General features: G+C 40.2%; 1 protein-coding gene and 1 long non-coding RNA gene across 4 annotated transcripts in view; one reads left to right on the forward strand and one right to left on the reverse strand.

The window, feature by feature from the left end:
- Positions 1 to 25,560, forward strand: part of LOC309514509 — a 266,727-nt gene that overhangs the window by 176,697 nt on the left and 64,470 nt on the right. The gene's annotated exons all lie outside the window — the stretch shown is intronic.
- Positions 1 to 25,560, reverse strand: part of EPB41L4A (erythrocyte membrane protein band 4.1 like 4A) — a 111,376-nt gene that overhangs the window by 68,659 nt on the left and 17,157 nt on the right. For all 3 annotated transcript variants that reach the window (XR_014211984.1, XM_082191577.1, XM_082191578.1), the window contains exons 3-5: positions 6,336 to 6,440; positions 1,574 to 1,625; positions 613 to 691 (exon numbers count right to left, since the gene is read on the reverse strand). Coding sequence is in view for 2 of the 3 variants with exons in the window: in XM_082191577.1 (XP_082047703.1) it covers positions 613 to 691; positions 1,574 to 1,625; positions 6,336 to 6,440 (236 nt within the window). In the remaining variant the exon portion in view is untranslated. The remainder of the gene's footprint in view (positions 1 to 612; positions 692 to 1,573; positions 1,626 to 6,335; positions 6,441 to 25,560) is intronic.

A 25,560-nucleotide genomic window follows, 5' to 3' on the forward strand; every position in this document is an offset into this window, starting at 1 on the left:
ATGAGGCAGTAAGCCTACAGATACACAGTACTTAGGAATACATGCACACATTACTGAATTATTGGATATGATGTGCTGTCTCCAATGCAACATGCCTTTATGCACTAAAAAAAAGCACATTAGTATGCAGACTGCATTCACTGTATCAGGGCGAAGGTTGCATGTTGAATAGGGCCACTTAAAATGCAATACAATCAGCAACTGATTATCATATACGTTAGAATAAAAACAAAAGCTATGGGAGAACAACAAACTCTCTGTAGAAGTAGAGCCATAATGGCAAAATAAAAAGCTGATAACTACTCAAACAAGACAAAAGAAAAAACACTTCCGCAATCAGGGCAAAACTTTGAACACAAACATAAGCAAAGACAAGGATCATGAATAAGCTGAATTTTGAATTTAACTCCATCCCTCCAACACCAGTGAGAGTGAAACATCATTTTCCAACAAGGATTTATAGCAAGAAAATTAGAGTCTCAAGTTGTTTCTCTCTGTCTCTCTTTTAAAAAGGAACAATTACTTGATGAGCTTATACAGTTATTTTACTAGATACTTTAAAAGCACCTGCTCACTCTTACTGCTAATAGTTAAAGGTTATTCATACAATACCTTGTAATTTCTTCTTTTAATTTGCATGGATCTTCTGCATAGAATTTCACACCAAAGTACAGTGTGTAGGGTGGACCAGCTATAAAAAATAAGAACATTTAATTGTGTGTGTGTGTTTTAAAGCACACCCTGAAATCCTAAACATAGTTACTTAGAAGTCAATTCCATTAATTTCAGCAGACTTTATTGGAGAAAGTATGCACTTGATTTTAACCTTGGATATGTGACAATGCCTAAGCAGCCATCACATTTTCCTATTGCATGCAGGCCACACAAAAATGGGAGGAATGAAAAGGAATCACTCCAAAGATTTGGAGGGAGTGGCAAAAAATTATGAGAAGCTATGCCAGATGCAATCAGCAATTGATGAGCTTCTCTGTAGCCTTATCTTATCTTTTATCTTCTACTTCCTGACCACACTGGTATTTCTGTGCAAAGTCACCATACATAAAACATTAACCAGCTTCAGCCCCCACAATAAAATATTTGAGGGGGCCGGATCCCTGCAAAGTTGATCACAGTTATCCTGCAATGCCTTTTCAAGCCATATTGTGATAATCTACCTGACAGGTTTTTCTGCAAACCTGCTTGTTGCAGTTCCAAAGTTACTGATCAGGCTTCTAGATATCCACTTCAATAGGCAAGTTTAAGAATTCAAATCAAATGCAAGTCTTGTTTATACAGAAACAATGTAATTGATAAATGAAGATTTCTGGCATTGTAAGGAATAGTTTGAACAAATAAATATATGTGAGACTGGAAAGAGAAGAAGCAGGTATTTAGCAGTCAAACTGCTGTACACTATACACTTTTGAGATAGCCACATACAGTATAGCAACATGAATCAACGTCAAGGGACTATCAGACATCTGCAGTCAACACTGTTAGCTTTGCAGATGCAGTATTTTCTATGCCTCTCCATCACGAAACAGTTTATGATTATCCAATTGCATATACATACTGTTTATGAGTTCCTTATGTTCTGTAAGGGTCTTTGCAGGATCCAACCAGTACTGTGAAAAAAGTAATAGAAACCAGTCATTGTGTTATTTCATTTTTTTTATACTGCCCTTCATCTGAAAAATCACAGAGCAATTTACAAAATAAAAACACAAAAATAAATAACATTGCAACAAACAAAAACAAAATTCCCCTCCCGCACACAGAGAAAGAGTTTAAAAGGTCACAGATTGTTCCATTAGCCAAAGGCATGAGAGAAGACGAATGTTTTTGCCTGGCACCTAAAGATATGTAAATGAGGAGCCAGGTGAGCCCCCCTGGGGGAAGTATTCCACAAGTGAGAAGCCACTGCAGAAAAGCCACTGCTCTTGTGTTGCCACCCTCCAGACCTCTCATCAAGGAGGCATGCGAAGAAGAACAGTTATAGCAAACTATTATAAATACAGTACGTATGGTTATATAAAGAGACTTTAAAACAAAGGTGTTACCTTGCCCTGAAAAGAATAAGCTAATGTTATCCTAGAATAATTGAAGACAGTATACACCAGCTTTCTATATGGTTATGTGAAAAGTATCTTGCTTGCACCCTGAAACAAACCATGAAGCCTGTTTCCAATATGATACCAAATCCAGAATTGCAGGTCCTGCTGTCAGGGAGCAAATCAGAAGCCATTTCTTTGTTCTTTGTATACCACTAACTATGCTTTAACCATGACGTGCAAACTGAGCCTACTTTTCTCTTCTGTCCTAGATATACACAGAAACAAAAAAGAATGTGCTTTGTAAGTATCTAACATCTGCAAAGTTTTCCAAAGAAGAAAAGTTAAAATTACAAACTAACATTATATCTGCTTTTACATTATTATTCCTTCAGCATCTTTTTGTGTGTGTGTGAAAGCCAAAAGCTTCTCTATACACCTCAATAGCAGTCATGATTATCTTCATAAGGATAACAAAAAAGCACTGCTGTTATCTTATTTTTTTAAATAAGTATGTGGCAAATCTATCTTGGACATTGTATTAAATGAACAAGGCATTAACAGAGCATTATAATGTAAGAAAGGGCAAATCAGAATTCATCCTTCACTTTAAACTGAAAAACTGAATTCAGTAGAAGAGATATAATCTCCAGGTAGAGGCTGTTAAAAACAGATTTTGAACAACCTGGAAAGTCATAGCAGGTGCTTCAGCCCCTTACAGCAATAAGTATCAAGGTGCAGGATCCAAGCATATGTGTACGTGGATATGCATTTTGTTTCAGGCCTTTTTAACGTTAATAATCTAATTGCCAAATCACTATAGGGCTCTATCACAACCAGAAACAGGAAAGAACATGTCCTACAATTACAACGCCTAGGCTTACCAAAATACACTATTTGCCAGCACGTCAGCTGCAAAAAGTCATGACACCGTGTAATATTTATGAGTTGCTGCAGGCTTGGTACTTATGGCACAGATTTGTTAAAGTGGGCATTTGCCCTCGGTAAGGGAGGGAGAAGGGAAGGAAGGAAGGGGCACACTCCACACAAATGGTTTTGGAATGGAAATAGGATGTCACTTAACTTCAGCAGAAATTTTATGTGGGAGATTCCCGGGGGGGGGGGAGAGTCAAAAGTACAGGCAGAAAGCTACAGAGCTACCTGATCCATCTGTCAAACATCTCATTCATAAGAAAGGAGCCATAGACAAGAAAAGCCACTAACTCACTGCTACTACATGTACCCTAAAGGTAAAGGTACCCCCCTGACCGTTAGGTCCTGTCACAGATGACTCTGGGGCTGCACGCTCATCCCGCTCTATAGGTTGAGGGAGCTGGCGTTTGCCACAGACAGCTTCCGGGTCATGTGGCCAGCATGACTAGGCCGCTTCTGGCGAAACCAGAGCAGCGCATGGAAACGTCGTTTACCTTCCTGCCGGAGCGGTATCTATTTATCTACTTGCACTTGACGTGTTTTCAAACGGCTAGGTGGGCAGGAGCTGGGACCGAACAACGGGAGCTCACCCCGTCGCGGGGCATGTACCGTAAATTTTCCTGGTCACAGGAAATGGCATCTCTCCAGAGGGAGGCTCCCTTGTCTCTGTGAAATAGTTCCTCTATCCCCCCCCCCCATGCAACAACAAATCTGCAAAAAATACCCAATATTTTCCTTTAAGCCTCCTACCAGAGATGTCAAGCTCTTTAGTTGGAATTTCACAGAAGGCATCAGCTATGTATGATAGCTTTCTAAACCCAAGTCCACCTCAATTTCATAAAGACTTTGGGATTTAATTTAAAATAGTAAAACAAGTACATGGGTAAGGAGTGCTGGATCTTAACATCTAATGATTAGCACTCTACAAAATTGGTGAAGCCAGTTTTTAAGATGCGGTCAAGAGAAGTGCTTTAAACTGTTCCAAAAATAAAAAGCCACATAAGCTGAAATTCCAGTGATGTATTACTGTACTTAAGTTTTAAGTGGGCATGGCACTGTTAACATTCTGTTGCTGTGTACCGAGTCAAATTAGGGTCAAGCACTCTGAACTTGTTTGTCAGAAGCCGTTAGCTAGGTTGAAAATTATCCATTTTCATGGATGGTGTCAATCATCAAATGCTTCTGTTACAGACACTCAGCCTCTCAGACATGATTCCCCCCCCCCCTTTTCCACTTCCACAGAGAAGATGCTTGTTCAACAGGTCCCTTCTGCTTGCTTATCTGTTACAGATTCATCACACTGCTCTACGGTTTTCATGACACACAAGTACAACTTTGTTCTGCTATTGCACAGCGCTGTGTTTAAACTAGTTCAAACACATACAATTATTCAGGCTTCAACTCGCTTATACATGTGTAATATCATATTGCCAACCCCCAGTCTGTGTGTTTCATTAAAATCATTCAATTACGTTCATCAAGCACTGCTTGTAGGCACCCACAATCATTTCCATAGGGTGGACGTCACATTTAAGCTAACAAAGGCTGCATACCAGCCAAGTCCTTAATGTGTAATTCTGTGGCTCCTTTTGTTTTGTTAAGGACAGCTAGTCTTTACTGCTACATGTCTCATAGGGAAGGATCTCAAAAGCAAGACCCTGAGATCTGCTTGTCTGGCTGGGAAATATTAATGAGGAATAGCTATTAAAACACAAATAAAATGTGTAATTCTTCTTATTTAATATAGAGGGTGTTTTTTTTAAAAAAAGAAAGAAACAGCAGGCATACAAAACTCCATTAAAAAGTTATATTAAAAATCATTAGAAAATGTCAGGAATTTCTGCTAGATTATGGCTTATCTATTCTTAATGTAATACTTCACACTGCTGGACATCTGATTTAAAAAAAAAATTCAGTCAAAGCGTACATAATCAAGGTTTGTCTTTGTTTTGTTCATTAAAATATGTAATTCATCTGAATGTATGATAAAGTACTTGTATGTTTAGTGGAAGTCTTGCACAAGGACTTTCAGTTGCTCAATGGAGCTTCTCCCCATCTCCTACCCCAGTGTCTCTGGGGGTGTCAAGAGAACCCCCAGAACAGAGAAGGGAGGAGAGGGGGGAATGTTCTATTTAGCAAGCCATAGTTGAAGGACACTATTGCCCAATTCCTTACGCATTTGCCCATGTACCTGAAGATTCACCCCCACTACTTACCAGATTGCCCAATCTATAAGGACTTAAGAACAGCCTTGTTCAAAGATTTTTATCTCCCAGTTGAGAGTTTGATTGGGCATTTCATTAAATTTTTATTAGGAGACAGGTTCCCCAGCAGCTCTGGAAAAGTAGCCTTTTATGCCTTTGGTGTGGCAATTTTAAGGAGAAAGGTTTGTAGGAATGATAAGTGAAATTCTTCACGGGGCAAACTCTTATCTGACAGAATGCTGGTTTTAACAATTATTTTAATTATGCAATGTATTTTAATCTGTTTTATGTATTTTGTTTTGTAAGTGCTTCAGCTACACAAATAAATAATATTCGTATTCATTTAGCAAGCTGGAATTTTTGCACAAGTAGAACATTTTAAAGAAAGCAATGTTGAATTCCACCTGATATCTTTACTCCAATCATTAATATCAAGCAAAGAAGGAAATGAGACAATAGACTGAAACTTGCACACACAGTATGTGTAATCACGGGCAAGTTCTTGATTTTCCATCGCTCATTTACATCACTCCAATATATGATGGAACATTTAATCTTGAGTCTGGTTGAGTCATACCTATCCACACGCATGAACCTTCATCTCAGTTCAGCACATGTACCTGTCATTCAGATTCCACAAAAAGCTTAACCTAGAAATGACAGGTATCCATTCAACAGAGTCCACCTCCCACCTAATACCCTTCTATAAGAGACTTACTAGAGGTGTGGCACCAAAATCATACAAGGGAGAGCTGGTAAGCTAGGGGGACATGTCTAGAGTTTGGCATAGTCACCAATAACATGTAGATGACAGCTGTAAATTAACTTTTAAAGGGAAATCTGCTCAACCGCTTGCTTGCTCATTTTTTAAAAAAACAAACACTAAATGTAATCGTGCAGGTAGACCTGACGCTTGTTCCTATCCATAAGAAGGTCTACTCATTTGAACAGAAAAGACCATTTCTTTTAAGAACTCCAAATAAATAAAGAAGTGTTTATTTATGTATAACCATGACAACTCAATTGAGGCTGGTTTAAAAATTAACTTGCTGACAAGAGTATATGCCAGTTTAAAATATGACTGGAAAGTGGTAAACAAGAAGGGTTAGCTTTAACGCTGGAAAGCCACTGTTGTGCTTTTACTCACCGTCTGGTGACTTCTGTCACAGTAACGCAGTCCAAAGTAATCTATCTCCACGAGGTTTAAATGCCGGAATACGTAGCCTAGGACAACCGAGCCTTTCGTTGACTTCTGTGGGAAAGAATGTACAGAGTCTTTTCATACAAGTGGTTCAGTCTTTTGTTAGCTGCACAGTGCCATTCATGCATTCAGTTAGCTTTGTCTACGAGAGGAGGTTGTTTTATTAGTTAGAAACAGCCTTACTGTCTTCATAGCTAAAATTTCAATGACCCAAGCAGAAAAAAAGAAGGGAATGGTTTGAGGCTCAACTCCAAGTTTCCCTGTAGGGTTAAAGAAATGTTAAGGCAGGTCACACATCACCTGCTTTCTCTGTGCAACGTAACACACAACTATTTCATGAGCAGACTACAGGCATGCATCACTGTCTGATATTGCTGAGGCTAATCTTTATTTATGAATCATAGAATTGTAGAGTTGGAAGGGACCCTGAGGATCATCTAGTCCAACCCCCTGCGATGCCGGAATATGCAGCTGTCACATACGGGGATCGAACCTGCAACCTTGGAGTTACCAGCACCACGCTCTCTAACCAACCAGCTGTGCGATGTCCAAGCGTCAACTGCCAACTGGAATGTTTCCAGTTACGGGAACTTTTATCACACAAATGTGGAGAAGTGCAAAATCCAAAGGATAATTATGTAACAATCTGCACCTTAGTCCTGATGGACTGTTCATACTGGAATTTACAGAAACCTAATTTCTCAAGCATTCCTACCACCAGACAGAGTAATAATTTTAATAATGAGCTAAGAAATTACTTTCCATGACAAATAAATAAATGTTACAGACTAAACGCAAGAGGGAGAGAAAGAAAGAAAGAAAGAAAGAAAGAAAGAAAGAAAGAAAGAAGCTATTTCTAAACTTACACAATCTTTTTCATACTAAAGATCAAACTTGCTAGAGGCTTGCATTCTTAAAGGGAACAAGTTTATTTGAAATACCATCAGTAATGCTTTCAAGAGTGAACAAAGAATTGTTCAAAATGAGTCATAGGGCCATGCTGTATGGTAACAAGACTATAAACCGGAAAGGCAGGTTTCTACCGGTTTTACAAAATGACAGCTAGAACCTTCAGAGAAGATCTAGTTTTCCTTTTGACAGAAAATGAAATTGAACCATTAAAATACTGCAACGCACAAATCTGTTTTAAAAGGTGAGACCAGCTTTTATTAAGCTCTAAAACAAGCCCGACAAATCAAGGTTAAGTGGTTCTGAGTATTCATGCCGCACACAAAATATAAATATGACAAACCCCAGATCTGTAAATGTAGCAGAGGCTCAATGTCTTTAACAGGTGCAAGGATATCAAAAGTTGACAAGCGCAAATTTCACAACACTAAAACCACAAAAAAACACAGTTGGTAAAGTCAGAGAAGAGTTAAAAAGCAGGGTAACCTGTTGGAATCAAGCACCAGCAAAGGCCTGGGAACACAGACCTGCTTTAAGAAGAGACCAAAATGTCACTGAGATCCATTTTCACTAACTGTACTTCCTCGGCTATTGATCCTCCAGATCAGGGATGGGGAACCTGTGACCTTCCAGATACCTGGAGCTGCAATCCATCAACATCTGGAGGCAGTGGCGTAGCGTGGGGGGTGCAGGGGGCGGCCGCACCGGGCGCAACATCTGGGGGTTAGGGTTAGGGGGCGCAAATCCACGGGTTAGGGGGCGCAAATTACTTGCCTTGCCCCGGGTGCTGACAACCCACGCTACGCCACTGTCTGGAGGGCCACAGGCTGCCAATCCTTGTTCTAAAGTCAGTCTTCAACAAAAAATACATGAACAGAATCGACCAAAGTTCCCTACTCGGCTGATGTGATCTTCCCCTACGAGCCAGATACCCATGCAACTTTCAGCAGTACTGCATGCCCCTACACACAGTTAATCTAAGGCAGGACCAGCCACAAATTGCAGAGTAATTGCATTATGAACCTTCCAGGTATGACTGGGGATTGCCAGGACTCCTGTGCTGGCAAAGGGAGGAGTGTGTTTGCATCAGCAGGAGAGAAATTTTGCAAATGGCTTAACCCTAAAGCATATCGCTTAACCCCTTAGTCCCCATTCCCAACAGAAAAGCAAACCTCAGTACACATGATTAAGGCGCTTTTCTTCACTTCATTCCTTGTTGCACGTTCCGGATTTGAGCCTTTGAGTAGGTTCAAAAATTCAGTTCAACAGCATACCCACAACTCTTAGTATGATTAAACCTTATGGCAGATCTAGTTAAGCCCATAAAAATAACTGATCTAAGGGAATGATAACAAGGCTAGACCACAACTTGCAGACTGCATGTTCAAGCAAAGCGTTTTAATTTAATAATGGTTAATATTGCAAATATTTACCAAGACAAGGAGCTAGAGCTTAATTAGCTGGATACATGTTCAAACAGAGAATAAACCAATAGACATTTATATGTATATATATATTTCTCCTGCTGGCAACTCGTCTCCCAATATGCATAGATGTTAACAAAGAAAACCGCAGTGCGAATACATCCATGATTAGAATCTGCTTTACACACTAAGCATAATCATTTAATTCACATTTTCATATCTAATCTCTTACTCCACAATCCAGTACTTAATTTAATTTTGCTAGACCAACCTGGTAGCATCCAGCTGTTTCTGACTGCAACTTCCATCAGCTGCAGCCAACACGGCTGTGAAAATAAATCTAGCCAGATGTTTTGACTGATGTCAATATGTCCTGTAGAGTTTTTTAAAGATTGTATTAACACCTAAAGTTTGGCAGGGAACAGTTATCTTAGCCACGCCTAATTAAATTATCGGCAATCTATTGTAAATGGTGTCCCTATTTAACATACATTCAAAGCTCTAATTATCACCGGCTGTAATTTTGGCACCTCATTGCCATTTAACAGCCACCTCACAGTTGTATTTTTCATATGCCGGCCAACAAAGATATAGAGTCATAGAAATGTAGAGTTGGAAGGTATCCCAAATATCATCTAGTCCAACCCCTGGAATTATTTTGTGAGGGGGGGGGGAATAAAACAGTTCTGACTCTTATTAAGTATTTCTCCTTCTTCCAGGAGGAGTAATGAAATATACACAACGCAAATATCAAGAGACTTCTTATTTGCTTTCAATAACCTTTCGTTTTAGCTTGTGAGAGCATAGTTTCATCCCTAGAGGCAAATCATCTACTCCAGAAAAATTCACCAGCAATTAGTAAATGATGGAGAAATAATCCGTCTTAAACAAACCAACACAATGGCCCACTTGGCACCTAATGGAAAACCCAACCAGGGCTAAGCATGGATGAGCTACCATGCAGGTGCACAGAATGAAAATCGTGTCCACGTCACTCCTTGGGATGTGGAGTTTGCACAGTTACATTCCAATCACACTCAGTGGAATTTGTGTCCCGTCCCCCCCTGCTTTTGTATTGCAGCAAGGCACCGTGTCAACTCATTTTGAATGTCTCTCATTTTCAAAAGTGTCCATAAGACACAGAGGATGGGGATGGTCTGTACGAAAAACAGAAGCCCAAACCCAGCTGGAGCACATGAAACGAGTTGCATAGTTCTGTGGGTCTAGGTATATGTAGGGAAGCTACTTAAACATCAGGTAGCTTCCCTACATATTTTTACTTTGAAATGACAATTGCTCTCACATGCATCTCGAGGACTGAGATGCTTTTAATTAATCAACCAGGACCTCAGCTCACTTAAGACTTTTGAATGCTTAACCTCTTGTGATCACGTTCAAGATTTCTTTATTCACAGAGCTAATGAAAAATGCATTACCCTCCAACACTTAGACCAACAGACTCTTGGGGTTAATTAATAATACGCTCCAGGCAAATCTACCCTTTCTTTAAATGGATTAGGGTTTGTTGTATTCTGTAAACCTTATCAGTTATTTGAATATATTGTTTTATTCAACACGATATAGAAGGAGATCTAAAACATCAAAAAATGCCCTTAGCAGTGAAATACTAACATTGTTTCAGTAGATATATATTTGATAAATAGGCACAACAGCTAATTAATGCCAAGAGGCCCAAACACCCATTGATTGTAGGAAAAGAAAACAAACAAACAAACCTGGGAAACCATCTAGGTCTACTTTTAATTACGGTTATAGGCTTGTTTTCAGTAGACTGTCCATGAATACTTTGTATGCCTAAAGTATTTTTCTTGGAATAAGTTGCAAATGCCACTGACGAAGAACCTTGGTTTGTGCACAGGGCAAAAATAATTTGGGAATGTTTTCACACAGAATAACTACATTGGAAGCAGAGTTAGTGAAAGCAAAATTTACAAAGCAGTCACTACCAAGGGATTCACATGTTTTGTCCTGACGCCAAAGCCTCAACCAATAATCTGGTGTTGAAATGTGCTGGGATTAGAGATGTGGAGGCCCGGAGTTGGGGGTACAAAAAATAGGAGGAATAATACTTTTTTTTTCCCCAGGGGGGTTTTCCAGGAGCTTCACATTTCTAGCCAGGAGGAAGTAGGAATTTTCCCATTTGGCAACTGCTTTCTTTGCCAGGACCTGGGACGCGGGTGGCGCTGTGGGCTAAAGCCTCAGCGCCTAGGGCTTGCCGATCGAAAGGTCGGCGGTTCGAATCCCCGCGGCGGGGTGCGCTCCCGCTGTTCGGTCCCAGCGCCTGCCCACCTAGCAGTTCGAAAGCACCTCCGGGTGCAAGTAGATAAATAGGTACCGCTTACCAGCGGGAAGGTAAACGGCGTTCCGTGTGCGGCTCTGGCTCGCCAGAGCAGCGATGTCACGCTGGCCACGTGACCCGGAAGTGTCCCCGGACAGCGCTGGCCCCCGGCCAATAAATGTGAGATGGGCGCACAAACCCCACAGTCTGTCAAGACTGGCCCGTTCGGGCAGGGGTACCTTTACCTTTACTTCTTTGCCAGGGGATCTCTAATAGCAGCTGGAAGAGGAGAGGACAGAGGATGAGGAAAGACCTGTGAGTGAAGGGGAGCGCTTTCTCCATCCTCTAGACCCATCAGGAAACTCAACGACCTGCTATACCTGGTGTGGAAAGTGCAACTGAATGGGACACAGCTGAGGACAGCCTAAGGCAGCACCATCCATCTTGGGCCTGCCCATAAAATTAAAGTGAGTGATGAGGAGTGATGTTTGTTGTTCCAGGAACCATTGTGAGACTTTTGTGGGTGAGTTGGGAGTTTGTTTGGGCCTTGGGTGAGAATTTGGAGGCTGAGATGGAGAGCGTGTCAGAAGGAAAATGAGTTTCATTAATGTAACATTTTTATATGTTAACTATGTATTTTTATAATATTTTGTTTAATTTTTGTCTGTTGTTGCTTCAGTATTTTGTACATACTTAAGATATTTTTAATACATTAAGTGGTATAGAAATTAAACAATCAAATATAATAATAGTTACTGGGACCATTTACTGAAAGAAGTATCACTTTAATTGAAAATTCACAGACAATTTAGTTCTTTCAGCAGGAGTCCCTTATCCCAAACATTAATTTTAATATGGATTCATGTGTACAGCTCGGGTGAGACTAGCTTTCCTCAAAGTGATAATATTTTAACCACCAAATCTGAGGGGCCCATGAAACACCCCAAAACAGAGGGAGAATTCAATTCACTGTGAAGCTTATAAATCAAGGAAAACCTGGATTGAAACCCCTCAGACAAAATGATATGACTACAGATTACTTGAAGGGGAAACCTATATGCAGCTACAGAATGTTTCAATCAACGTTCTAAACAGATTTAAAGTAGGAAATTTCATATAACTTCAGCCTCCTTTCCTTTAATTATCTGTTATGAGTCCTTGATTTTGCCTCTTCTTGTTAAAAGGAAAGACTACCACAATATTTGGTCTTAATGGTTCTCTACATTACTAAATCAAGTATATCAAGGAGTCTTTCTCCACAAGGGCAGATTTAAAGGTAATAATGACTTCTGCATGATGAAGAGAGGGCACCTACTTACGGAACACAAATATATATAAATAAACTGCGTCTTTATTTTGCAACCGAAAGTCAATAGCTTGTCATAAAATACAGCTTTTAAACCAGGGCTTTCCATGTTTTATACGTCTTATATGTATATGAACTGATGAGACAAAAACATAAATAAGAATTTATCCATTGAGACTGAAGACTGCATGATACAACATGATAATTATGTTAATTAACCACATTTCTCTCTGCCCTCCTGAAGACTGCTTCAGATACACGCTTACAACAACAAAGCCTGCAAATTTCCCTAAGTGTGTACATCCAAAGCATAAACTCCATAGGGCTGCTTTTCACTGGTGTACATACTGCTGAAAGAAGGTTTATGGAAAACCACAAACATCGTAAAACAGGCTATCACAAACACTGGGGGTGTGGGCTAGGCAAGCACAACAGTTTTCCAAGAAAGGCCAAATGTACGTAAACCGAGAAATATTTGCGGCGTATTTTCCAAAAGGAAGCTGTGCAACTTCTATCACAGCTGAATATGCTACTAGCCAGTAGATACATATAAAACAACAAAATATGTTCTTGAAAATGATCTCTAGACATTTCCCCCCATTTAATGCTTACAAATTAATTCAAATATGATCTATATTCTATGTGCTTTCAGAATCAATAACATCATTTCATTCAGTTGTGACCTTACCAGCAACCTAGCTTGCAGTAATTCTATTAAGCCAAACCATCCTGTAGTTATGTCAAGACCGATTATTTTCATGGCAATGCACAGCTACAAAAATGAGGAAATAGCAGCACAGAAGAGTCCATTCCTTCTTCCCTCTGTCTTTCCTCTCCCATGCACTGCAATTACCAAGTGCCGGCATTGTAAAATCAAACTAAAATCAATGCCACATCAGATTTTATCCTTTACTATTAGGAACCTAGGATGTGGCTTTATACCATTGGTCTATCTAGCTCTGAACTGTCTACTCAGGCTGACTGCTGATTTCTAGCATTACCCTCCTTGACTGAACCTGGCAACTTTCACATGTGCTGTATTATTATGTCATGGCACCTTTCCCTGAGAACTATAAAATAAAACAGGGCTGCAGCAGGAGACACAAACTCCCCCAGACTTCCACATGGCTCCCCACAACTTACTGGCTTTGTGTTGAATACTGCACCTGTAAATATTCTCTGAGCCTTCATAGCTAGATCACAGCCCTGTTGCATCGATTCACTCTGCCCTAGATTACAGTTTCAACGTTTGAAATATTAAATCACACACTAATCACACATTAAAATAAATCTTAATATTGAATCTCTCTTAAATCTATACTCATAGTCAATATCAATAACCAATACAGTTCTGACAATATGGTTCTACCATATGAAGAAAGAGATTGCCGGGGGGGGGGAGGACTATGGTTATTTGTTTACATGTTCTGGCTCAATTATAGTTGCAGGTTAGTGCTATTGCTTCTGTAAGGAGGAAGCCAATTTTGATCATGATAAAGTTCAGGTTGTTCAATGAAAAGTCTAGGCATATTTACTAGGTCCTAAAAGTGGTGGATGCAGGTGGTGCTGTGGTCTAACCCACAAAGCCTAGGGCTTCCCAATCAGAAGGTCGGCAGCTCGAATCCCCGCAACGGGGTGAGCTCCCATTGTTTGGTCCCAGCTCCTGCCCACTTAGCAGTTCGAAAGGACGTCAAAGTGCAAGTAGATAAATAGATACCGCTCCGGCGGGAAGGTAAACGGCGTTTCCGCGCGCTGCTCTGGTTTGCCAGAAGCTGCTTAGTCATGCTGGCCACATGACCTGGAAGCTGACTGTGGACAAACGCCAGCTCCCTTGGCCTATAGAGCGAGGTGAGCGCACACCCCCAGAGTCGTCCGCAACTGGACCTAACGGTCAGGGGTACCTTTACCTTTAAAATTGGTGCAATTCCTTTATCAAATGCAAGTATGGAAGCTGGTGCATGGCTTGTGCTTCTTGATTCAGTTTTCTTAACTAAGCTGCTGCTCTGTATTTGCTTCAGCACAGGTATCTGTCAGAGTCATTACTGCCCTTGCAACAAGTCTTAGGCACACAAGTGTACTCCATCTTTAAAATGGGCAAGTTGTTAGAGCCTTTCTAAACAGGCTAGAATAAAATATTCATTGTAGAAATGTGTGATTCCTTGATATTGTAACATGTTACATACAGGCATGCTATCTCTTTGAGGGTTGATGCCTGTGGGTGTGACCAGGTGCTTGAGTGATGGCTCTACACTTATTTCTAGTTCTTGTGTTATTTCCGTAGCACATTGCACTAGTCTGGATTATGACAGTTTGATGGAGTCTCATCATTGGGGGGTGGGGTTGAGGCCTGCCTACCTTTTGAGTTAGAAGTCCACTCGATTTCATTTCACTCCAAATTTATGCATTAAGGTCTGGGAAATCTATTTCCACAAATACACCTTACCTGAAGAATGCTCACCTGTACCCCCATATCGGTTGCATCAGGTGAGCATACCTTTAGTAAACTGAAACTCATAAAGGATTACTTAATATCTACCACAGGGAAAGAAAGGTGATACCACCTTATTATACTTTCAGCACAATATAAACTTGCTAGCTAGCCAAGCCTTTTTTGACAGTTAAATTTATAAGTTTGCCAAAAACAAGGAACAAGTCATTCAAGTAGGTTACAAGTTCAAATATTAAATGATTAGTTATTATAATAAAAGACTTCATGGTTGAATTACTCATTTTTAATTCTAGTAATTTAATTTTATCAATTGTCAATGCTTATAGAAACTACAATGGATTGCAATTTGCAGGTGTTGTAAGCAATTCTTTGTACATTCCAATAAAGAACCTTTGTGACTCTAGTGGACTGATATTCATGTTTATTAATGATTTTATCATCATGAAATGCCACCTATTAAACTATAATGAATGTGTTGTGTTATTCCATGCACTTATGGTATATTTTCTACATGTAGCTTGGGGGGGGGAGGCCCCAAGACTACGTTTTGCCCTGGATCCCAGGTTCTTTCTCTCTCTCTGCAGCCCTGTTTGTATGCACGTGTGCTAACAGTTTAATATTGCTGCTATAAACACAAGCTTAACGTGGATTACAGCTGGTGCAGATGTTGGCACTCTTCATCTTAAGCACTTGTGAGCTGTATAGTGGGTTTCCCATCATATTTACCCAGATTTAAACTCCATTAAATTGAACAGGAATGAATATGCTTGGGATTAAAACCTTGAATTGCATTTATATTTTTTACTGGGAAGTAAGCTCAATTAAACAGTGGGATTTACTATCAGCTAGGGATATAAAGAGCAAGCTCTTTAGTTTTTCAATAACTTGGGAGGGTAATAGATCCATCTCCCAATATCAAGGTGATGCACAGAAAGCATGTTTATTCCTTAAGAGCACACAGCACAACTTTGGTTATTTACTAGATAAGAACTTCAAGCACATACAGATGCACTTACTAACTGGGGCCACTTGGTTATTTTCTGTTGTGGGTTGGATTTGGTATCCCTACAGCTTTACTCCCTAAACATAAGGTAAAGGTAAAGGGACCCCTGACCATTAGGTCCAGTCGTGACCGACTCTGGGGTTGACGATGCTCATCTCGCTTTATTGGCTGAGGGAGCCGGCGTACAGCTTCTGGGTCATGTGGGCAGCATGACTAAGCCGCTTCTGGTGAACCAGAGCAGTGCACGGAAACGCCGTTTACCTTTCCGCCGGAGTGGTACCTATTTATCTACTTGCACTTTGATGTGCTTTCGAACTACTAGGCTGGCAGGAGCAGGGACCAAGGAACGGGAGCTCACCCCGTCGTGGGGATTCGAACCGCCAACCTTCTGATCAGCAAGTCCTAGGCTCTGTGGCTTAACCCACAGCGCCACCTGCGTCCCTAAACATACTTGCTATGAATTCAATGCTAGTTTCTTCCCCTCCCGAGTGATAGGGGGCTGGCTTTTAAGAGAGACCACCTACCTGGTAACATGCCAAGCACTGGCTGGCACCATCAGTCAGCTGCAAGGCAACGCTTGGGGTACACTAAGGAGGGCTGTTCTTCTGACAATCCTCAGCCCTTCCGTTACATCTAAACCTTAAAATCTGAACCCAGTGGGACCCTCCCCTGGATCAGAGTCCTCTAGCTCCACAAGTCCCTCCCACTCCTCCTCCTTGTCCAACCAATCCCATAAAGATGTTCCCACAGGGCTCATGACACAAATGCCTTTTATTAGATGAAAGCAGCAGTGTTAAAGTAGTAAAGTCTTGATGAAAAGTCTTATTTCCCTTCCTGACAAACAGGTCCAACTATGCCAAACTTAAACTGCAAAGTCTTGCGTGACGGAAAACGTGAAGATGAAAGAAAGCAACACAGGAACAGAAAGTCTGTCCATGTCTACATGTAAACAGCAAGGGAACAAAAAACAAGCACTGTTGTTGTTAACGGTTTCCAATAATCATAAATCCATGTACCGTATATGTTTTCAGATGCAGTTTGGTAGTATGTTTTTAAATGTGCTTCCTGAGTGTTAATGGAGGGGAGATTAGAACCCTTTTGTATGTACACAAAGGGAAATGTATGCATGTCTTGCCTTCTCATCTACCCCGGTGTGCAAGAAAATGAAGCAGGAAGTTTGTTTACTTTTCATTCTAACATCTTTTCAAATCGTTCACAGTGGCATGTTATTACAGCAGACAAGTGGGGGTTTTTTCACACCACATTCTTTTGTATCCCTAATCTACGGGAATAAAGGTTATAGTGCTTCAACCCAGTCAACGAAGTGCCATTTGTATCCAATATGCTTGATGTGCAGCAGTTTTATTAAAGGAGACAGCAACTTCCTCACAGGCATGATAATTCCACATCATGCAAAACATAATGAGCCAGCATAGCTACGACTGAACTGATTACATTAGTCTTAAATTTAATCACAGACTGCCCAAAACAGTTAGCCGTTGTTACTCCATTGCAAATTGGAAGACACAACCATTGTTCAGAAGACTGTTAGCAACTGTTGAATGATGGAAGGCAACAAGTACAGGTGACCCACTCAGTCACATCATGCATAAACTCCCCCCTCCCCACTAAATACTCAAAATATATTTTAACTCTATAGAGAGCTTCAAGTAAACTTTTTAAGAATTCCTATTTTTACTGTAAACAAGCATCAATCCCTTGCCCTATTACTATCAAGTTTAGTGAAGAGAAATTACACAGCAAATAAGTTTGTATGCAATTTGTGAGGAAATAGGGGTGAGAACAAGAGAGAGAAAAAGCAAACTGAGCACATTTCTTGAGAAAATTCATTATACAGCACTTAAACGTGCTGGTCTGCAATTTGCAAGTTTATGAGAGTTTCTGCATTTATAATACATTCCCTCATCACGGGGAAGAAATGAAAACCTTATGAAAGGAATAATTACGAGTGTATGAGTTCTGTTCATACTACTGAGCAATAAGAAATGTCAACCCAATTATGAAACTATGGAAGCAAAACGTGAGGAGAAAATACAGCAGTGGCACAACTGCTGCACAGAGAATCCTTCAAATTAAACCACTGAATTAAATGGGTATATGGGGTGAATTAAATGGGTATATGGAGTAGCACTTCTGGTGGGGGACAATGTCTGACTTCACCCCCAGAGGTGTGCTCCATTGTCTCTCGAAACAGACAGATGTCAATTATTATTATTATTATTATTATTATTATTATTATTATGCCAGTATGGCATTAAATGAAACTTCTACAACTTTAAAACTAAGCTTTTACTTTAATTACCATATGGCTAAAGAATTGTATAGCCACCCAAATCTCACGAAACTGATGAAAATATTTTTATAGTTTTTTTCTTGATGATAATAAACTGTGTGATGTAGATAAGAAGCATTGTTTAAGAAAACTAAACGTAAAGGCAAGATGAAAACAAGAACCCAAAAACAACACTACCCGCATGGTTAACAGATTTTTCAAAGACTGCTCTTCAATCTCTTTTTAAACTTAAAAACCACATTAGACTAATCAAAGCATAGAACTGTAGAGCTGGAAGGAACTCTGAGGGTCCTCTGGCCATTAACTAACATATAACATAATTATAAAAGTTGCACAACTATAACAATGCAGTAATCGTGAGTTGTGAATTGCTACTAACAAATCTCACAGACCTTGCAACAATAGCGTATGCTACCTAAGCACAGCCACCATATTAAATACAGTAACTGCATGGACAGGAGTGGTAAAATGGTTACATGGAGCATTTAGTTGCTATTTTCTGCCATAGAATATTCTCTGCAATTGCATCTTTGTGTCAACACTGTCAGGTCCTACCAGTTACTACCAGCTTTTCTTGCTACACTGTGCAAGATCAAGCCAGGGTTTGGTCAACTTGAGACCTAGGTCTACTCGGGAGTTCAACAGCCAAACAATATATGCATTTAAACAGGCAGTGTCCATCATATTAGAGGGAGGAGGAACATTGGCTACTGTCTAATCATTCATATACTTGGAAGCATATGTAGAAACCATCTGGTCACAATTGCCCACACTATCTTAAGTTTTCCTATAATAAAGAAATGACCTCAGGCTTGGAATTCTGATCTGAGATTGCTGCATCATTATGCATTGAAGAAAAGAGAATTATGGCCTTTCCTTTCTTTGGCACACAATTTACAAGTGTCAAATCTTCCTGGAAACAAAAAATGCTGTTGTTGATACTTCTGGATTTGTGGGCAAGGAACTCAGAGAAATTCTGATTTGTTTGTTTTTCAATTTGCCAACCAGAGCACAGAGTTTTTCTTAGCTAATCCTCTGATTGGTAGCATACTAGTGAAGAAGTAACCAGTTGTTATAGTCCATGCAAAACCCTATAAATGTATTAAGACCATTATTGTCTAACCCTTTTTTAAAGCCATCCATCCAAGTTGCTGGCCATCACTGCCTCCTGTGGGAATGAGATAGTTAAAGTATGGAACAATGTTCTGGCCTAACCATCTGTGGACATGACAAATGAATTATGGCTTCAACAAGCAGAATTTTGCAATCATTTTGACTCATAGGACATTATATGCATGGCTTTTCAGGTTTCTCTTTCCAGAATCAACCCCAAAGTTGTAAAAACATCATTTCTTCACTCACTGCAGGAAGTGATGGCTGAAACATGACATGGCAATTCACACCTCGTCATGGTTGAGAACAACCTGGAACATGGAATTATGACACAAAAGTTTTACTTTTTTCAGTGGGTTAAAGTCAAAGTCAATTACAAAACTGTGCACCATTATTATTACTATTATTATTATCATCATCATCATCATCAATATTATTATTCTCAATAAAATACTTCTCTTAGCTCATCACTGTTGGTCTGTAGAGCACCTTACATGGGCACTCCACTATCTTGATTGCTGAACCCAATTACTCACACTTAGCTCCCTTAAGTTTAAAAGTGCTAATTCTGGGTGCAGCACCACCTGACAGACAACAGCCTCCTCTGGAAAAGAGCCAGGACAGGTCCCCCAGTACAATATTTGAGATAAATACCCTCCAGTCCTTCATGTTCTGGAAGAGCTTATTCCCTGAACATGGGGAGTAGTTTGCAGATGTGTGTAGTGGGGCTGGGCTACGTCTAGTTTTCAATATTGTGATATATCCCCAGCTTAACATGTCTGAAATATGGATGGAGCTATGTAGAGGCATTGGCTGACTTCACAGTGTTTCCCATATTGTGATTTTTGCCGGCGCCTGTTCTTGTGATTCACTGCTCCTTGCATGAGGCAAGGGAGAGCAGAGCCACAGAGTTAACAGGGGCTGCAGGAATCAAGAGAAGTATTGGCTGGCTTTGCGGTTTTCCCCACATTGTGATTTCTGCATAGCACATACACACATCATATTGCCTGGTCAAAAATTATGAAAGCTATATATGAGGAGATGGACTTCACGCCCAGCCCTAGTGTGTAGAGATACTTGTCCCAAGCAAGTATGCTAGTACCTGGAAGTGTCTTAGAGGGCATTCCCAAAGAATAACACTTGTCGTGGCCAGAAGAAGGCATCCCCTCTACGTACCTGGATGTGTGGACTTATAAGTAAATGGTGTTGCTGGGAGGCCCATGTCCCATCATGAAAACTATGGGTGCTGCAATTACACTAAAATCACTTGAAAGTCTAGCAACTCCCCCACCCCACCCCACTTCTCCTATCATCTGCAGAGAACTGCATTAACATTGGGCATTTCTCATCTACACCAATCTTGTTTGGAGGTGCCAATCTTTCCAAGGGAAAAGCCTGACAAGTACGAAAGAAGCATACATACAGGACATTCCCTGCAAGATACATTTAAATGATCTGACATAACTCAAGTAGGCCTTTTTACCTCCAAGTTGTACCTTTACCATCCACTGTATCTGTTTTCTGAAGACCTATTTAGCTGACGATCCTTACAGGGAAACTTCAGCAATTTCTTCCACTTAAGTTATTTTACAAGCAGAAGGAATGAGAAAGCAACTGCCAGACCTCCTTATGCCAGGATCTTACTTATGAAAGAGAATGGAGTGCCCTGGCTTGCCTTTTATCCTGCTGCTGGCATTGGCAGCTTTAAAGGATACAAGATAATATTTTCAAAAACAGACAAAGAAGATATGGGATTCTGGCTTGAAGTTATTTCATGGTATTTAGCCATTGTTAATTCCGTCTCCTCGACCAAAGAACTGGCAGCACACTAGATATTCCAGATTAGCTCGCGCTCTTGCTGCTTCTTCTTTTGAACAAAGAAAGCATAGAGCAATATGAATTATCTGTGTCATAGGCTAAGAAAAAAAATACCCGGCACCTTTTAAAGGTTTTATGCTTTTCAAGGCATCTGCATTTGTATCCCTTGTCTGTATGCCCTTCCAAATATTATTATTTTCAGTTGACTTATGAGCAATCCTGATTCCTATTCATTTCTGTGCATCTGGGAAGAGGGAGGCGGGATCCTGCAATTTTCACACAAAGAATGTGCCAGGTTTCTTTAAGCATCTGCATATGTTTGCTTGCCTACATTTGTGTCACTTTTTGCACATAAGAAAGTCCACTAGCGTTTGTGGGTGGCTAAATTAATTGTGTTCGTGGGGTTCCCCTAACGCATGGTCCATGATATAGCCCCTACATCCTTTAATACAGCCCTTGGTTTGGGGAAGCATTCATATATTTACTACTTGGCTTCAATAATATCATGCAAGAGGGTTAATCTACCGCACAATTATCACCACATTGGAAGCATGGGGGAAACTGCCATAGAAGAATTCATACGCCATACCCTCAGTGAACTTCTTCTCAGTTATTCTGTATTTAACTTAGGGCTTACCCAGGTGATAGAGAATAAATGCTCCCCATCAGATGCTATCATTTGCACAACAGGTCCAAAGCACTTATTCAAAGATAATTCTTGATAATAGCTCAGTTGGTAGAGCATGAAACTCTTACGGTAATCTCAGGGTTGTGAGTTTGAGCCCCAAGTTGAGCTAAAGATTCCAGAACTGCAAGGATTGCGCTACATGACCCTCATAGTCCCTTCCAACTCTACAATTCTCTGATATCCTGCACACATGTTATTACAGTGGTACCTCGGGTTAAATACTTAATTAGTTCTGGAGGTCCGTACTTAACCTGAAACTGTTCTTAACCTGAAGCACCACTTTAGCTAATGGGGCCTCCTGCTGCCACTGCGCCGCCAGAGCACGATTTCTGTTCTCATCCTGAAGCAAAGTTCTTAACCTGAAGCACTATTTCTGGGTTAGCGGAGTCTGTAACCTGAAGCGTATGTAACCTGAGGTACCACTGTACTAAAGGGAGGGAGGAAAGCTTTGCAGGTGGACGGACGAGATATGCCAGCAGGGGAATATTTTGCAACTTCAAAAATATCACTTCCCTATGGTAACTTTGTAGTGTTACACATATGTACATTCATGCTTGCAGCCCTGCAGTCAGTTTAGTCATCAATTTAAGCAATTGCAGAAAACTAGGAACCTGATCATGAGACTGAATAAAAAAAGCAATGTGGGAACTGGCCTTAAGGCCCCATGACAAATCAGCTGCAATAGAATTTATGGAGAACTCCAAACACCCACACAAACCACAGTCCAATTCATCCTGTCTCTCTAACAATGGCATAGTTTTCATTATAATTTGAAGAAAACTGCTATCATACTGGCTCTTCAGAGAACAGGTGGCTAATAATTAATTTTAAATACAGAGGTGAAAGAGATATACAAAATGCAAAGCACTCCATTTAACTCTCTTGTTACTGATGCAATTTAAGAGCAGTATCTCCATGTAAAAAAATCAGTGGTGCAGTTAAGCTTAACTCTCATTTTTGACACCAGAATGAAGACCAGTGTGCATGTTAATACAGCTTAATTAAAAGCAGATTTTTACCATTTTAAGATAGAAGCAGCTGCTACTGACACTGATAAAGAAATGTTTGCCTCTAAGCTATGCTCTCTAGTGCTGTATACATGGGAACTAATTAAAATTTGCTTTCAGAAAGAAGCTTCTTGACAATCAAAGCCATTTGTTGCATTTATTCAATAATACTGAGTTTATAATCCCCTCTGCAGGATTGTATGATATTTTTATAAGTACATACAATGAATTTCTTCTGATTTTGCTTTCCATGTCCCCCATAATGAAAAGTAAAACACAGGAACAAAAAAAGAATTTTGTTCTCACTTGCCTGCAAGTAGATACAGGCTGTGATGCACACAGATCATTTTTTAGCCTTTAAGCTCCACAAGGAAAAGGAGAATGGAACCAAAAGGTACTTTTCTTTTCTCTGAGTTTTGACAACTTCCTCTATGGAAAAGGTATGATACATATTTTGGAAAAGGCTGTTTGCCTGTTCACCTGTTCCACAGAGAAGTGTGCAGAGTCCAGAGAAAGAACTAAGTGACCTTTTCCCATCCTTAGGACCCCCTTGGAAATTCACAAACCTGCTGCACCTGAAACGGGTGTGGATATTCAACAGAATGTACTGAAAATGTATATGAGCCAGTTCTCCATACTGCTGACCTAGAAATAATGTAAGAAGGATCCAAAGGAGGAAAACTTTGTACATTTCTAAATGTTATTCTAAAAAAACCAAAACAGTGCGTTCCTTCCCACCCCCCCAAAAAGTATTTGATCAAAAGTGGAAGTATTATTCTCTCTTCTTTTATATATAATTTTTATTGGTTTTTACATTTGTCACATAATCACATGTATATAATCACAAAATAAATTCCCGATTACCCCCACCCCCATGACTTCCCCTTCTGGTTTATAACATACTAACGTCTCCTGCTTACTGTCTTATCCCTCTAGTTACGACCTTAATTCATTCTGGAAGTCCATTCTTAGCATGAAACTGTTCTTAACTAGAGGCGTGCTTTCGCTAATGGGGTCTCTTGCTGCCGCTGCGCCGCCGGCACATGATTTCCGTTCTCATCCTGGGGCAAAGTTCTCAACTCAAGGTAACTCTTCCAGGTTAGAGGAGTTTGTAACGTGAAGCGTTTGTAACCTGAGGCTTTTGTAACTCAAGGTAGCACTGTATTGATGTCAAGCTGACCGGTCAGTAGAAGAGGAGGGTTGAGTCACACCAGTTCATCAAAATTTACATCTGTAAGCTACAGCATGACTGAATTCCTGTACAGATCTCTGCCATTTAGACTAGATCTGCTGTCAGTAGCAGAATTCCAATAAATGACAATTTCTCCAAAACTCCCACACTAACAATGTTATCATCCTTGCACCATCCTTCCCTTTTCGCGCACACTTTAGCGCCAAGCTTGTCCGGTTATCATTAAAGCAACTAAAAACGACTTCTTCTTTTTTTGTTATTTTACAGTGAATAGCAGGTGTGGGACCTGAATCAGGGCAAAGGGGATTGGGCGCTCTAACCCTTTAACCCCCTGCTATGGTTTTAAACTAGATCAAGTCCTCATTCCTGTTATTTGCATCAGGAAGAAAGCTCCTGTTAGTGCCACTGGGAGCTTTCCTCCAATACAAATAGGTGTAGGCTGCCCCTCTTGGTTGTGCCCATGATCTTTATCATAGCATGTTCTCCACCATTCATGCAGTTGCTCTACACAGGAAGATCCTATCTCAACAACTCTTGTAAGTTATCCCTTTAAAAGGGCCTATAAACACAGAGAACATGCATGCATTTTTAATAAAGTCAAGAGCTGTATCAAGAATACTTTCAGTATTCAGTGGGCAATCTGAAGACCAATTAAGAGTGCAGCTGTGATTTTATGCATACTGACTGGGGAGCAGGGGTGCCAACTTGAATAAAATATTTCAGGGGCCCAGGTAAGCCCCACCCTGCAAAATCGATCACATGATACAGTGCACACACTCTATTTGGGGGGGAGGCGGCTCCCTCAAATATTTTATTGGGGGAGCCAAAGCCCCCTCAGCCCCTAGGAGTTGGTTCCTATGCTTGGGAGCGACTCCCATTCAAATCAGTGGGACTTACTTCTGATTAAATACACACAGGATTGGGCTGCACATGCAGTTTAGACATCCGGATTAGACAATGGATTTCGACTTCGGAAATGAGTGAGATGATAAATTAAATAGTGAATTTTGCTCTGCTACCAACTTCTCCAATGGCTTAGAAGTACCTAGATCAAAAGCAGATGGTAAACCACACTGGATTTCGACAGGCACAACATTTCACACTAACCCCTTTATAATATTCTTCATTGCAAAACACAGACAATGGGTTATGTTGTTTGTTTTTCATTCAGCATTTGACTGATCTGTTCAAAGTGGAAACTTGCATGAAAGGATGCTGATCTTAGCTAGGGCTTTTAGAGTAGAAATAGCAGTAAATTAAGGGAAAGCGAAAAGATTCTCTGAAGAAAGGCGTTACACAAAGGGAAGAGGAGATAAAAGACACTGTCTGAATTTAAAACTATTTTCTTCTTGCATCTTGAGAATATATTACTACATATAATTAAAAGCTTTCAACCAAACATCCATGGCCTTGCATTTCTTTTCTTGAAAATATCCGAAGAAGGTGAGACTTAAGAATTTCAGAGATTTTGTTTAAACTTCAAAGATTTTGTTTGGGGAGTTTTGTATTTTTTGTTTTTCTCACTGGGATTGATCCAAGTCTATTGTGGCCCCGATTTTACATCTGCTCTTTGAAGATGTTTCCACCACATGTCAATACTTCTGTTTCCATGACACTGTCACATCTTACTTCAATTGTGCAAATGATTC

This window comes from Podarcis vaucheri, assembly GCF_965113315.1.
Source record: "Podarcis vaucheri genome assembly, chromosome: 11".
Taxonomy (NCBI): Eukaryota; Metazoa; Chordata; class Lepidosauria; order Squamata; family Lacertidae; genus Podarcis; species Podarcis vaucheri.